The sequence below is a fragment of the Oryzias melastigma genome, linkage group LG21 (assembly GCF_002922805.2).
Source record: "Oryzias melastigma strain HK-1 linkage group LG21, ASM292280v2, whole genome shotgun sequence".
Taxonomy (NCBI): Eukaryota; Metazoa; Chordata; class Actinopteri; order Beloniformes; family Adrianichthyidae; genus Oryzias; species Oryzias melastigma.
In genome coordinates, this window is record NC_050532.1 from 12356265 (window position 1) to 12368908 (window position 12644).

Here is a 12644-nt window from a genome sequence, read left to right on the forward strand (position 1 = left end):
AGGTTAGCTTAATGTTGAGGCATCAACAGTTGATAGATTAACACTAGGTGAGACTGCATAAACATTGGAAGTCATTGAAACGTACAAACAAGAAAAGCTGTACAAACGTGTGCATTTGTGTGTTATTGTTAGTCCATGCAGATGTGTGTGGTTAGCGACTATTTTTTTCCTGCACTTCTAAATATATTTGTGACAAATGTGCTTGTACAAGACAAATTCCTAAGACGTGTAGACTGTGGGGTGTTTTTTTTTAGAAAATTAGATTGTAGCTTTGGGCTAATCGTATTATGCTTTTTTTTTTTTTCCTTTGGTGTCAGCAAGCAGTAGTGTGAGATCTAAATTTATGTCCCATACACAAACCCAGCACAGGTCTGCAGGAGGGAATCAGCTGGTAACCTCCAATCAAAACCAAATAGGAAAATGCTTTAGCCACTATGCATCACAGTCCCACTCCGGTCATATTTTTATTTACTTTCAAAGCATTCCCTGTGGTCTTTTAAATGTGATCATGTTGTTTTTAGCCATTTTTTGTTCTCTAGGAGTCTAGGTCATAGTTTCTGCAGAATGGTTGGAGTTCAAAGCTCGGGAGCATCGGGACGGAATAAACCTGCCCCCTTCCCCGTCATCCCTTTAGTTACACTCTTTCCCGCTAGCTTACAGCTCTCTCACAACCCCAACATAACATTACAATTTTAACAAAAATGGCGAGCAATATTGGAGCCATCCAGTCATACAGTTTTGAGCCAGATACCAACTAAAACATACATCGATCTAGTCGTCTAAATGGGGATGCATCTAAATCGAGTGGAGCAGGAAGCTTGTGGCTTGCCGTAGCATCTTCTATGTCACACTTACAAGCTTTTCCAAGGACATTTTTTCGTCTGCTGCTGATTCACAACAATATTTGAATAAGAAATACTCTAAAATGCAGTTTTAAGCATTATTTTCTTTATATATATATATATTAAAAAAAGGTTTTCATCACAGTGAGTCATAATGACTTTAAACACACGATGTTTCATCTGCAACCTTTTTTTCCTTATTTTTCTGATTTCTTCTACTGTGCTTTTTTTTATATTGCTAAACCTTTTTGCATATTGGTGAAGTACTTTGAACTGCATGTATCTGGTAAAAGTGCTATCCAAGCAAAGCTGGATCCCTTTTCTAAACAAATAAGGGCATTTGCAGAAAAGAACTTGATTCTTGGAAATGAAGTCTGTGTTGTTGACACTTAGACGGTTAAGTTGTCCTCCAGTTGAAAGGGTCCTTCAAATGACTAAGTATGCTCTGGATATAAATTGTATGTGATTCAGTTTACAGCCTGGCTTCCAATATGACAGCATAATGCATTTACTCAGAAAAGCTCATTAAGATTTTGCTATTGTTCAAAAAAACTCCATAAAGATACACGTTTTCTTTAAAATTGCTAAATGCAAGAAATGATAAATGTATTATTTCCAGCCCTCATTTGCTAACATGTTCTCTTTTAATTCAGTATGGAACCCTATGACAAATACAAATTTTTTTGTCCATTTTAGTTCACAGTCCACCTGCTGGAAGTCCAGAGCGCCCCACTGTGGCATTATCTCCCTTGCGTTCCCAAAGCTCATCTCCTTCCCGCTGCTCCGGCCAGTCGGGTCGTCCTCTCTCCATGGTCTCTCCGGGCCCCAGCTTAGGGCCGTCTCCTCTATCCTCCCCCGCTTCACGACCCATCCTCTCGCTGTCCTCACCTCTGTCCTGTCTCACGCCTCCAAACATGTCACCTGTGCTGCTCAACGGGGATCCAGCCAGTCCACAGACACCGTCTCCAGGCCCTTCACACAGTCCAACCTCTGGGGTCCTCGCCCCCAAAGCAGAGAAGGTAAGGCTCATCTTTAAGCATTTACTTAAAGTCCCACTCCCATCATCTTTTGATCTATTGTAAAAGCGTTTCCAGTTGATTATGATTGTGCTGTTTTTTACCCAAAATCAAACTATTTTCTAGGACATAATTTCTGCAGAGCAGCAGGAGTTAATCACAAATTTGCCTCTGAGTTGTGGGCCGGATCGTTGGCGTAGAGTAAGCCTGCGTTAATTTCCCATCATGCCTTTGTTTATCACAATTTGAATAAATAAATACTCCTCCATTATGAGGGAAATGCTACAAGAACATGCTAAAAATGTTGGGCATTGATTTTTGGTTTGTTTTATTTTTTATTCACCACAACTCTATGCAAAAATTATTTTATATTTTTGCAAAGAAAGTGCATAAATTAAAATGATTAATCTATTATAACTAAATGTCTGTTCTTTAATTATTAGTCTGATCACTTTTAAATTGACGCATAACCATTAAGTGAATCTTTGTGCAGTAAACAGCATTGTACAATATTCAGGCCAGTGAAAAGTTGTAAACTCCTGCTTTATTGATGCTTTACGGAAGGATTCCGCTCTGCAGCAACAAATGTAACAAATGTAGAACATGTGCAGCCGGCATGAAGCCATGTTGAAGCGTTAAGTCATATTTCTGATAGGAAAAATTAAACTGGTGCTCATTTTTTAAGTAGTTTTCAAGAACAAAACCTTACAGAAAAAAATAAATGAATGACAAATTGAAGTTAATTTTCTTTCAAGTGCTACTAAACAGGTTTAGAGTAAAAATAATACTCAGGATAAACCACTTAAGTGATGGTTAATATATATTTTATGAGGTCGGAACTAAAAATTACAGTTGAATGACTGTAAAAACAGACCCCAAGGAAATAAGTCAAAAATTCTTATCGCGTTGGCAGATTTTATTTACAGAAGCAAAACAAATCTGCCAATGGGGTAAGTAAAATAGTCAAGAATTCTTATTTTAAGAAAAAAAAAGACATTTTTTTTCTCAAACTAGTATTATTTTGCTATTGAAAAACTCTAACAATAAGAGCTTCTCTCACAAGACAAAAAAAATAAGATGATTTTTCCTAAAACATAGAGCCTATTTACTCTCTTAAGATTCATTTTCTGTTATGTTTCCTTTGGGATTTAGGACAAATTGGACCGAAAAATACAAAAAATTAAAAAACACCAATATAGCGAGTTTTTAGTAGAAGTTAACATTGTTTAGGAAAATTAGAACAAAAAGAAAGGAATCAACATCAATGTATATGAACCATCATTTAAGACATGATTTTTTATTTTGTCTTTTATGAATTTTCAACACTAAAACACTAGAAAAACATCAAAAGAAAGTGGAATAGTATTATGGGAAACTGTCAAGCTACACAAATATATGCCATCGGAGATTTTAAAAACTCTTGAATCACATTTATATGAAGTCAATTAAAAAGGACTCCACTCTGGATGAGATTTGACTTGCATGACGGAGTTTGTGTGAGCGTGTGCTGCTCTCTACTGGTTCTTTCAGCAACAGCACGAATCAGGTGGCATACTGTGAACAGACAGGCTTTCACGTTTACAGCAGGCAGATTAAGCCTTTAAGCTTTGTAGATGAAAGAAGAGAGGGAGTGATTACTCTCTTTTTTGCCAATATCACTTCACCTTGCTCTCTCTTTGCTTTTCTCTCCTCTGTTCTCTTTTGACGCCCACTCTGTTCCACTCATCCCTCTTCCTTTCTTTTCCTCCCAGCCTCATTTCATTTAAGTATTTCAGCTTGAATGAAGCATCAAGCGTTGGTTTGGTAAAATTAGAATTTCGTGTGCTTCTGGTAACAACTATAGGTACAATCCTTACTGTTGTTTGCAGCTTAACCATTTTTTTAAGATCCACTCTGATGAAAATTGGGTTTTTGATGTTTTTAGCATTTGCTTGTTGTATTTATTCTTAGAAAAACTCATTTCTGAGTATTTATTTATTTATTTTAACTGTGGTGAATCAGGAGCAAAGCTAGTTTGGAGTTGTGAGGGGCTGTATGCTAGAAGGAGAGAGTGTAAACAAAAGGATCATGGGAAATGAGCGCAGGCTTACTTTGCAAAAACAGTCCTGCCACAACTCAGAGGCTAATTTTTTCTAATGAACTTCCACCACTTTGCAGAAACAATGTCCAAGAAAACGACAGGTTTTATGATTTTCCCTCAGAACGGTAAAATTATATTTAAAAGACCACTAAGAATCTTATAAAATAGATCAAAAGCTGATTGGAGTAGAAATCAGAGGAAGACAAAAAGTAAGTCTGTCCGTTAAGGAGATTTTTTAACTTGTTAAAAAAGTGTGTCAAGTAGTTCAAAAGGTGTCAATATCAGCTGAGTTTTTGTTAAAACTTTTATCTTCTGTCTTTGTGCTTCTGCTTTTTTTTGTCCACCTCCAACTTTCAACCCCACAGAAGGAGAGAAAAGCCGCAGGATTGTTAAAGCTCTTGTCAGGTGCAGCGGCCAAGAAGAAACCTCGCTCGCCCACATCTTCTCCACCCACCCATGACCCCTCACTGGTCGGCCAAGGCGCTGTGGCCACTGACCCCACTCAGAACTCGCACCACCATCACCACCATGCCCGCTCAGGGTCCTGTCCACTGTCGTCGCAGGGGAGAGCCGGCTCCTGTCCAATCGAGAGTGAGATGGCAGGTGCAATAGGGCTGGAGCCTCTGCACAGGAAGTCAGGTTCACTGGATACTAACTTTCCCATGTCACCCCCAGCAACACGAGCTAGCAGTGCTTTGATGGTCTTCCGGCCCGAACCTAAACCCTTGTCAAGAGAGAGGTGGGTCTTCCTGACACAAAAAGAATACTATGTATAAAAATTATAGGCGGCACTTTGATAAAGATGGTGAACCAAAAGCACTTTCAAGGGGATTTAACCACATAGATTGAGTGTATGACAGATTCTAGAGCAAACATGTCTAAAGTCTGGCCCATGGGCCAAATACGGCCAGCGTTCAAATTTCATGAATTGAATCATTTGATTTAAATTTCTAAGACCTACAATTTCTTGATTGTGATTGGCTAAACTATGGTATGGGCCATTGCAAACCTGTGGCAGCAACCTGCAGCTACTTGATCTTCAGAGTTTTCAGTTCTTTAAATATGAAAAATACAATATTATTTTGGAAAACTGAATTTAGATACAATTATGTTCCATGTAATTAAAAGTATCCAATTGTAAAAAATAATTTCTGTTATACAGTTTATTTGCATTTGATGTTATTGTAAGGGTCCAAAGAATGCAGACCGATTCACCTCATCAAATCTAACCGTCTTTGCAAAAAGTTTAGACTCTGCTGTTCTAGAGTCAAGGCTAGAATACAGAGGAGTTTGGGTAAAAAGGTCTTGAATCAATTTTGTCTAGAATTGTGCAAATTTAGATCAGCCTTTGGGTTTTATTGTGGGTTCAAGTCTTTTAAAATAAGTTCCACAGCATTCACATATAATCAAAAAACATGAATCTGGTAAAAAAAAAAAATAAATGGATCACTATGGACACAACATGTATTATACTAACAAAAGACAAATTCAAAATTACAATTTTCAAATAATTTGATGCAAGTTTTATTGTAAAATTAATGTTATAAAATGTATTCTGCAAGCATTACAAAATTGTTTTTGATCTATCAAAGGTTTTTCTAATTCTAAATTTAAAATACACTGCTAAGATGTTGAATGGTTTCTATTATCTCAATAGTTTATTGATAGAATAAGTGACTCGAGGCTTAAAGATTAAGAAATTGATTTCACATTTGTGTGATAGAATAGGAGCCAATGTCTTTTTTATGTAATACCCGACTTGAAGAATTGAGGAGTTACATCACCAAATGTTTTCCGAGCAGAACAGCTGATGCTGCTCCTCACTGTCAGGTGATGAGTCAGATATAGAGAACACGGTTTCCACTCAAGTGTGAACACTTTGGGTCTTTGGAATTAGATAATGTCAATGTCTATAATCTAAGAGTATTATACATTTTTTATCACTTTCATTTACATTCAATAAACAAAAGTTCTATAACATTGGGGTTGGAAAAAGTAATTTACAAGTTCCTTCTTGATTAATTTTATGGTTATTCTATAATATTCCAACAATGTTTTGATATTTTGTATCCAGAATAATTTATATTACTCTGGTAGTAATTAGAAAATTGCTTCTGTTGGTTTTCTTGTTTTTTTTTTTTAATTAATTCCAAGGACAGTATTTTAAAGAAGTCTTTTGTAATCAAAGGTTAGTTTCTAAAAATTTGCTTTAGTACAATGAATTTGCTATATATGCTAATGAAGTATATCAGAACAATGATCCCGGCTTGTGGGTGGCGTGTCTTTTCAATCAGAATCTCAAACCACCAAATCAAGAAAATCAGCAGGAAGTATGGCAGAGATTTTATAAATAGGGAGTGTTTTACTTTAAACGACTATAGATCATAGCTAGACTTCTAAAATATTATTACTTCATAAAGCCATGCTGGAATAGCTGGTGTAGACACACAGACTGACGATGGATCAAACCTCTTTTGCTTTTTTGGCAGGTATCGCGTGCTGGTTCCCTACCCTCCTCAGAGTGAGGCGGAGATCGAGCTGCGAGAAGGGGATGTTGTGTTTGTTCATAAGAAGAGGGAGGACGGTTGGTACAAAGGCACCCTGCAGAGGACGGGACAGACCGGCCTGTTTCCAGGCAGCTTCGTTGAGAGCTTTTGAGCCACAAAAAGACAATACCCGAGCCTGCCAACACGACTCAAATCAAAACAAGCACATACGATGCAAATGTTGAGCTGGACTAACATCGGTTTCCCATGTCTGAATGTTCTTTATTTGGTTTGAAGTGCACAGACATTTACTTTAAATTACAGAACCGCCTTTAAGAGGAAGTGGTTCATCCACTGTGATGTGAGCAAAAACAGAATTGATTCAAGGCCTTTTTACCCAAACTCCTCTGTTGTTCAGCAGTGAAACTTAAACCATTAAAAGATGAAGAATATTCACTGAAGCCACAAAAGCTCATATTAGCCCAACAAAATTACAAAAATCCTACACAGGACAGCTATTCCTGGCTTCGACCAGCGACTCAGCCAGCACCCTTCGGTCTTGTTTCAGACCCGTGATGTTGACTACTAAAGGCACAAGTTCAAAGAACACAGAAAATGTGCCCTTTCTCCTATTTACCAGCACAAACTAGGACAAAAAGCGTTCGCTCTGCTTTTCCAGTGAGACCTCACGACTTGAATCCTTGTGCTGATTTGAAGTGAAGAACAGTCCAGATAGGCGATGAGGGAAGCCCACAAGCCAGCTCTCTGAGATCATTGCAAGCACATCTCTGCATCTAGTCTGTGACAACAAGCACATCTTTTTATTTTCAACTTAATATATATAATTGCATGTAGCATTTTTCATTTTTTATATGTTGTAATAGGTGTTGTCCTGCTGTGATGATTCGTCTCAAGAGTTTTTATTTAAAATAAGTGGTGCAAATGTTTTGTCTGAATTAGGTCATTCTTTTTTTATATTTATGTGTTGCATAAGGGTCTATGACATATTTTAGTTTTATAAAGGTTTACCTTCAAATAATCCTAAATGATCAGAATAAACCAGCTTTTTGAATGTAAAAAACAAAGAAAATGTTGCGCCAAAACAGAATATGGAACTATACAGAATTGATTTTTGTTTATATGGTTCTTTATAAATTTTGGAATAAGATTGAAACTATTGCAGTTGGTCAAAAAAAGTTTGTATCTACAAATGATTTTAATATGTATTGGTTTGTCAAAGGGGATTTTTACTTTTTTTCTTGTCTCTAAGCACAAATTTTATTTCACTTTTCGAATTCTTTTTTTTCTTCTTTTTTTCTTGAGGATAACAAATATCTACAAAGTACAATTGCCAGCCTTAACATTTGTGGAAATTATGCCACTTTTTATGTTCTGACTATACACAAGAAAAGCACATCAGCACTGTCCCCTTCAGACTGAGACATCAGCAAAGACACAAAGGTAGTTTGTTTATTTATTTATTTATTGCTTTCTTTCTTTCTTTCTTTCCGCACAAGATAAGAATGAAGCACAAACAGCTAATGATCATGTCAGCTGAGAAGTCCTTTTTTTTAATTACAGAGAAAACAACTGATTGTAAACAAAATGTCTTCATTTGGAGTCTCTTCTCCCACTGGATTAATTTCACATAACTAGAGAGGACAAAGAAATCTTAATCTTACGTTTTTTCCTTTGTAAGATTAAATCATAAAACTCAGTTTTCTGAGACTTTAGGAAAGACTTTTAAGTAAGATGAGCCTGCGGACTCAAAAGTGGAATTGTGCTGTAAAAGCATTTTCTTTGTTGAAAAGTTTGTTTTTTTCTTTTGAAGAAAAATAGAGGCAGTTCAAGGAATATTTTTAAAAAAGTATCTGGATTTACTTATGTCTTGTTTACACTAAGCAGACCGGACCGGTACAGTATTTTGAGCGTTTTCATTATAAAATAGACCAATTCGTACCATTTTTGGTCCCCCGTTGGTTGTAAAAAAATGGAACGGACCATTATGCATCGTTTCCACTGAGCATTCCAGACCAGACTGGACCGGACAGAAATTGTATTTTGAGTGTTTCGATTATAAAATTGACTGGTTTGAATCATTTTTTGTCCCCCGATGGTTGTAGGTCCATTGAAAAATGGAACACACAATTATGTCTTGTTTCCACTGAGTGGTCCAGATTGAACTGGTCCCTTCCTGGCCGATTTGTAATGGTCCGGGCAATTCAAGCGAGCGTTTCCATTGACTGTTGGACCATTGAGGCGCATGCGGGGTGTAAACCGATGACATTGCTGTGCGACTACAGCAAAAAGGTTATGACAACAGCATCAGCATCAATATCATATTTGGATTCTAGTATTTTGTATATGCAAAGAATTTAATATTATTTGCAACCGACTCAAAGACAACAACTGAATGTTTGCAAACCTTGGCGCTGGTCGGTCGCTTGTTGTCTTCCCGCCAATCAATGGATTTTGTCATGTGACGACAGTAGCTCCGCCCTAACTGATCCATTCCATTTTTCTATGGACTTAGAACCAAAGGGGGGCTAAAAAAAGGTACGAGTCGCTCCTGCTGATATGGGCATTTTATAATGGAAACGTGCTGGTCCGATCCGGATTGCTCAGTGGAAACAAGGCATTAGAAGACTATTGAGTATAGGTGACCTGGTGTTATGATCAACGTTTAGCCAATGGAGCATAAGAAAATACAAGAAAACATTTTACAGCTTGAATTGTTTCTCTTTTACTTTACTTTCAATGCTTTTTTTTTCACCCTAGTCATTTTTTAAGTCTAAGTCCTTAAAACTATGTTATTTGTTTGAGCTAAATTGGGTGTTATTACAAATATTGAACTAAAAATCTCCTTATTGGCCTTTAAAACCCTTCAGTGAAACCAGAGTGCCTACAGATGTTAACACACAATTCCACATTATTTTAGGTAGACCGATTCCCTATTTCTGATTGTTTACTTCTGTCAGTCCAAAAAAGCCTATCGAATTATTTTATACAGCTCGGTCGGGTTTAGACTGATGACAAAAACCAGCAGATCCCAGAAAAAGCTCTGCACAAAACCCGGAATAGAGATTTGTTTCTGCGTCTGTCCTCTATTTGTGTCTGAGCTGGAGTTTGTATTGTGTCCAAAGCACAAGTCTACATTTGTGCTGGAGATCAGCAGATCCCAGCTGTCTCTTCTTCACCGCCGGGTCTGAAGAGAACGAGTTTACAACAGTCCAAACATCAGGAATAAAACCACTGCATAGTGGTCACTTTAAATAATAAAACAAATGAAGAAAAAGAAAAAAAAACTTGAAGAGTCTGTTTTTCAAATATTTTGTATGTGTTTTAACTGATGATGTTAGCTTGCCATATGCCTCAGCTTCCTGGTTAAGTCCTGCTTGAAATCTTGAAGTGACACCTTTGAGAAACTTAAATTTACCTGTATGACGTACGACACGTTTCAATTGGACTTAAGTCAGACTGATTTAAGCAACAAGAATACCCACTTGTTTTTTTAGCACAAACTAAAAAAAAAGCAGTTCTAGCCCCGAAACATGTGTCAGCACCATTTCTGGACCAGACTGTCTTTTTTTTATTTTTGATTCGTTTTAAACTTTTGGGGGTAAAACAAAATATTCACCACAAGGGCATCACTAACCCTCCTTCCAGGAAGCCGGAGCTCTGCCATTTTGTCATCCATTTTTGCTTCTGAACTTGGGCATGTGTGTTGGGGCGTTGGGGGTGTGGCCTCTGTATGCAGCTCCACACAGGAAACTATGAGCAAGCTTGGTGCAGCATGGACATTCATCATGACTGAGCCAAGTTGAAAGTGGTACTGTTTGAGAAACTGGGGGTAAAAAGAATCTATATACATATATATCTATATATATATAAATTCTATATTGTGCAGAATATTTATTGGCCTTTTGTGCCAAATAAAGTCATGCTCTAAGCTGGCTACGTCCAGCACTCTCTACCATGTGATCATTATACATAGTCTTGTACTGATGACTCGTGGTTGATATGATTGTTTTTTCATGTCAATGCATTTTTCGCAATAAATGAATTTGTTCTATTAAAAAAACAGATTTTTGTCCTTGCCTTTTCGGGGTTTTTTTCACCCTAATTTAGCTTTTTAGTGGCCATAAAGTAGAAAATGACTCAATAAAATACAAATTTACTCAATCAGCTACAAAAGCAGACACTTTCCTACATAAGTCCATTTGGATTTGATGGTTTACCCCTGAAGGATTTGTCCTGAAAATCACATCCTGCTTTAATTTGAATTACCTTCATCACATTGTGTTCATTATGGGCTTATGAGGCATTATGACCAACGTGCTATCATTACACGTACATTAGTCAGGGATTCCTATTTCCTTCTGCTCTTCTATTTTCTAATCACCACTTTTTTGTTGTGTTCTGGAGTCAAACCTTGACGTGAAGCAGGTTGTCATTTGTGAGCATCTCCAGTCCTCTTCTTAAATGACAATGTCGCTTCTGCAGGCGTCAAGTGATGAACTGCATTTGCATTTAGAGTGACTACCTCAAGGTGTCAGAGGGTTGCGTGGATGAAAATGTGTCTGTACAACAGCTTATCTGTGATTCATGCTAATTCAAAGAAACTTTATTTTCCACTTCAAGATGTGCATGCTTACAGTTAGCAGCTAAATTATCCATTAACTGCAGTGCAGAGATACACTTCACCTCTACAGAGAACACGGCGAAAATCGCTAACAGCAGACGAGCCGGCCTCTTTACACGTTCTGCCGCAACCAGACAATTTTCTATCTGGTGGTCATCACGTCTCAAAAACAGCAAGGTGCTGCAGGCTCTGGCAGGAAATTGATCAGCATTCCTGTGCTTTATGCCATGCCCTTCTTTCCAAGGGCAGTAAGGCTGGAGGGCGAGACACTGCAGATCTTATCGAGAAGTAATAGACAGTTAATTCCCTTATGAGAACAAGCAGTAAACAGGAGCAATGATGCTACTTTTCCATTCTTAAAATTGACCAATATAAATATACACATAAATAAAAGCATATCATTGTACTTTTAGGGCAAGAAACTGAGTATGTGTGCAGAAGCATGAAAAAACTGAAATTATAGAAAGGTGGTGCTGCTTTGATACAATCTTGTTGCTTTGTGTGTCCAAAGTAACAATGTAGAAGCAACGGCAGTGTGCGATAAAGCAGACCAACACAATGAGTCATGTCAAAAATACAAACCTTTATTGGCAAAGCAGAAAAACTGGTTAAAAATTCCCAAATAATACTGTTCCATCCTTTAAAATAGAAGTATAAATGTGTCACTAGCAACACTTTTCCCTGTAGGAGTGACTTTTAATCAGACATAAGGCACTAAATCATTTTTATGCATTAGAATCAAACATTTTTCTTTTTTGTTTTCCCATATAAATAACTCCTTTTTTAAAAAAAATGTTTTTTTTCTTGATGCCTTGCAGCATTTAACAGCACAGGTGAATACAAAAATGCAATAATGCAAACACAAAGCTTCTCCCTTTTCTCATCAACAAACATGGACATTATGAATCCATTTCTGCATGCACAGTAATATACAATTCAGGATGCATGTTCTGAAGGACCTGATTTATGTTGGTACCATAGAAGAAAGCACGCTACAGTTTGTGGGTGGTCATGTTTGTTTGGTGTGTTTTCCCTTTGGAGATACAAAAAAAGCTAGTAATGCTGCTGCAGGATTTAGTGTAATGCCCTTTGAACTAGAAGTTTTTGTAACAGATCATTTAAATATAGATATTACCAAACAGCTTTGATATAAAGTGTGGCTGCAAACGTATAATGCTTCTTTGTGGCTTGGTATTTTTGCATATAAAAGCTGATAGTTTAGATAGTTAGTTTAGTTTCACTTGTATAAAATGTTTTGGTTCCTTAAAATATGCAATAAAAATAACCCAACAGAAAGAAACATTTCAAAGTCTTTTAAGTGTAGTCAGAATAACCCTTACGACTGATTTTGTAAAACTGGCCTCTCAGAATTCAGACTTTAAGACGCTGGACTTCAGTTTTAAAGAGTTTGATTGGAGTCAAACTAAAAGTCAAGAGAAATATTTGACGATTAAAGTGAAGTCCTTTTTGTCCCTGTCAAAGTCTTGATATGTAAACAGCTACCAATGAGGAGGGCTCCATCAGTCTGGCTAAAACTAAAATGAGAGAAATATTTAGATAAAAATAATAAAAGGTTAA

General features: G+C 37.0%; 1 protein-coding gene across 4 annotated transcripts in view; it reads left to right on the forward strand.

The window, feature by feature from the left end:
• Positions 1-10505, forward strand: part of LOC112154947 (E3 ubiquitin-protein ligase SH3RF3) — a 93796-nt gene extending 83291 nt beyond the window's left edge. For 2 of the 4 annotated variants that reach the window (XM_024286224.2, XM_024286227.2), the window contains 3 exons: positions 1539-1861; positions 4304-4677; positions 6428-10505. In XM_024286224.2, coding sequence (XP_024141992.1) covers positions 1539-1861; positions 4304-4677; positions 6428-6596 — 866 coding nt within the window. In that variant the 3' untranslated portion in view covers positions 6597-10505. The remainder of the gene's footprint in view (positions 1-1538; positions 1862-4303; positions 4678-6427) is intronic. The other 2 variants (XM_024286225.2, XM_024286226.2) reach the window with 2 other exon arrangements.
• Positions 10506-12644: the final 2139 nt, after the last annotated feature.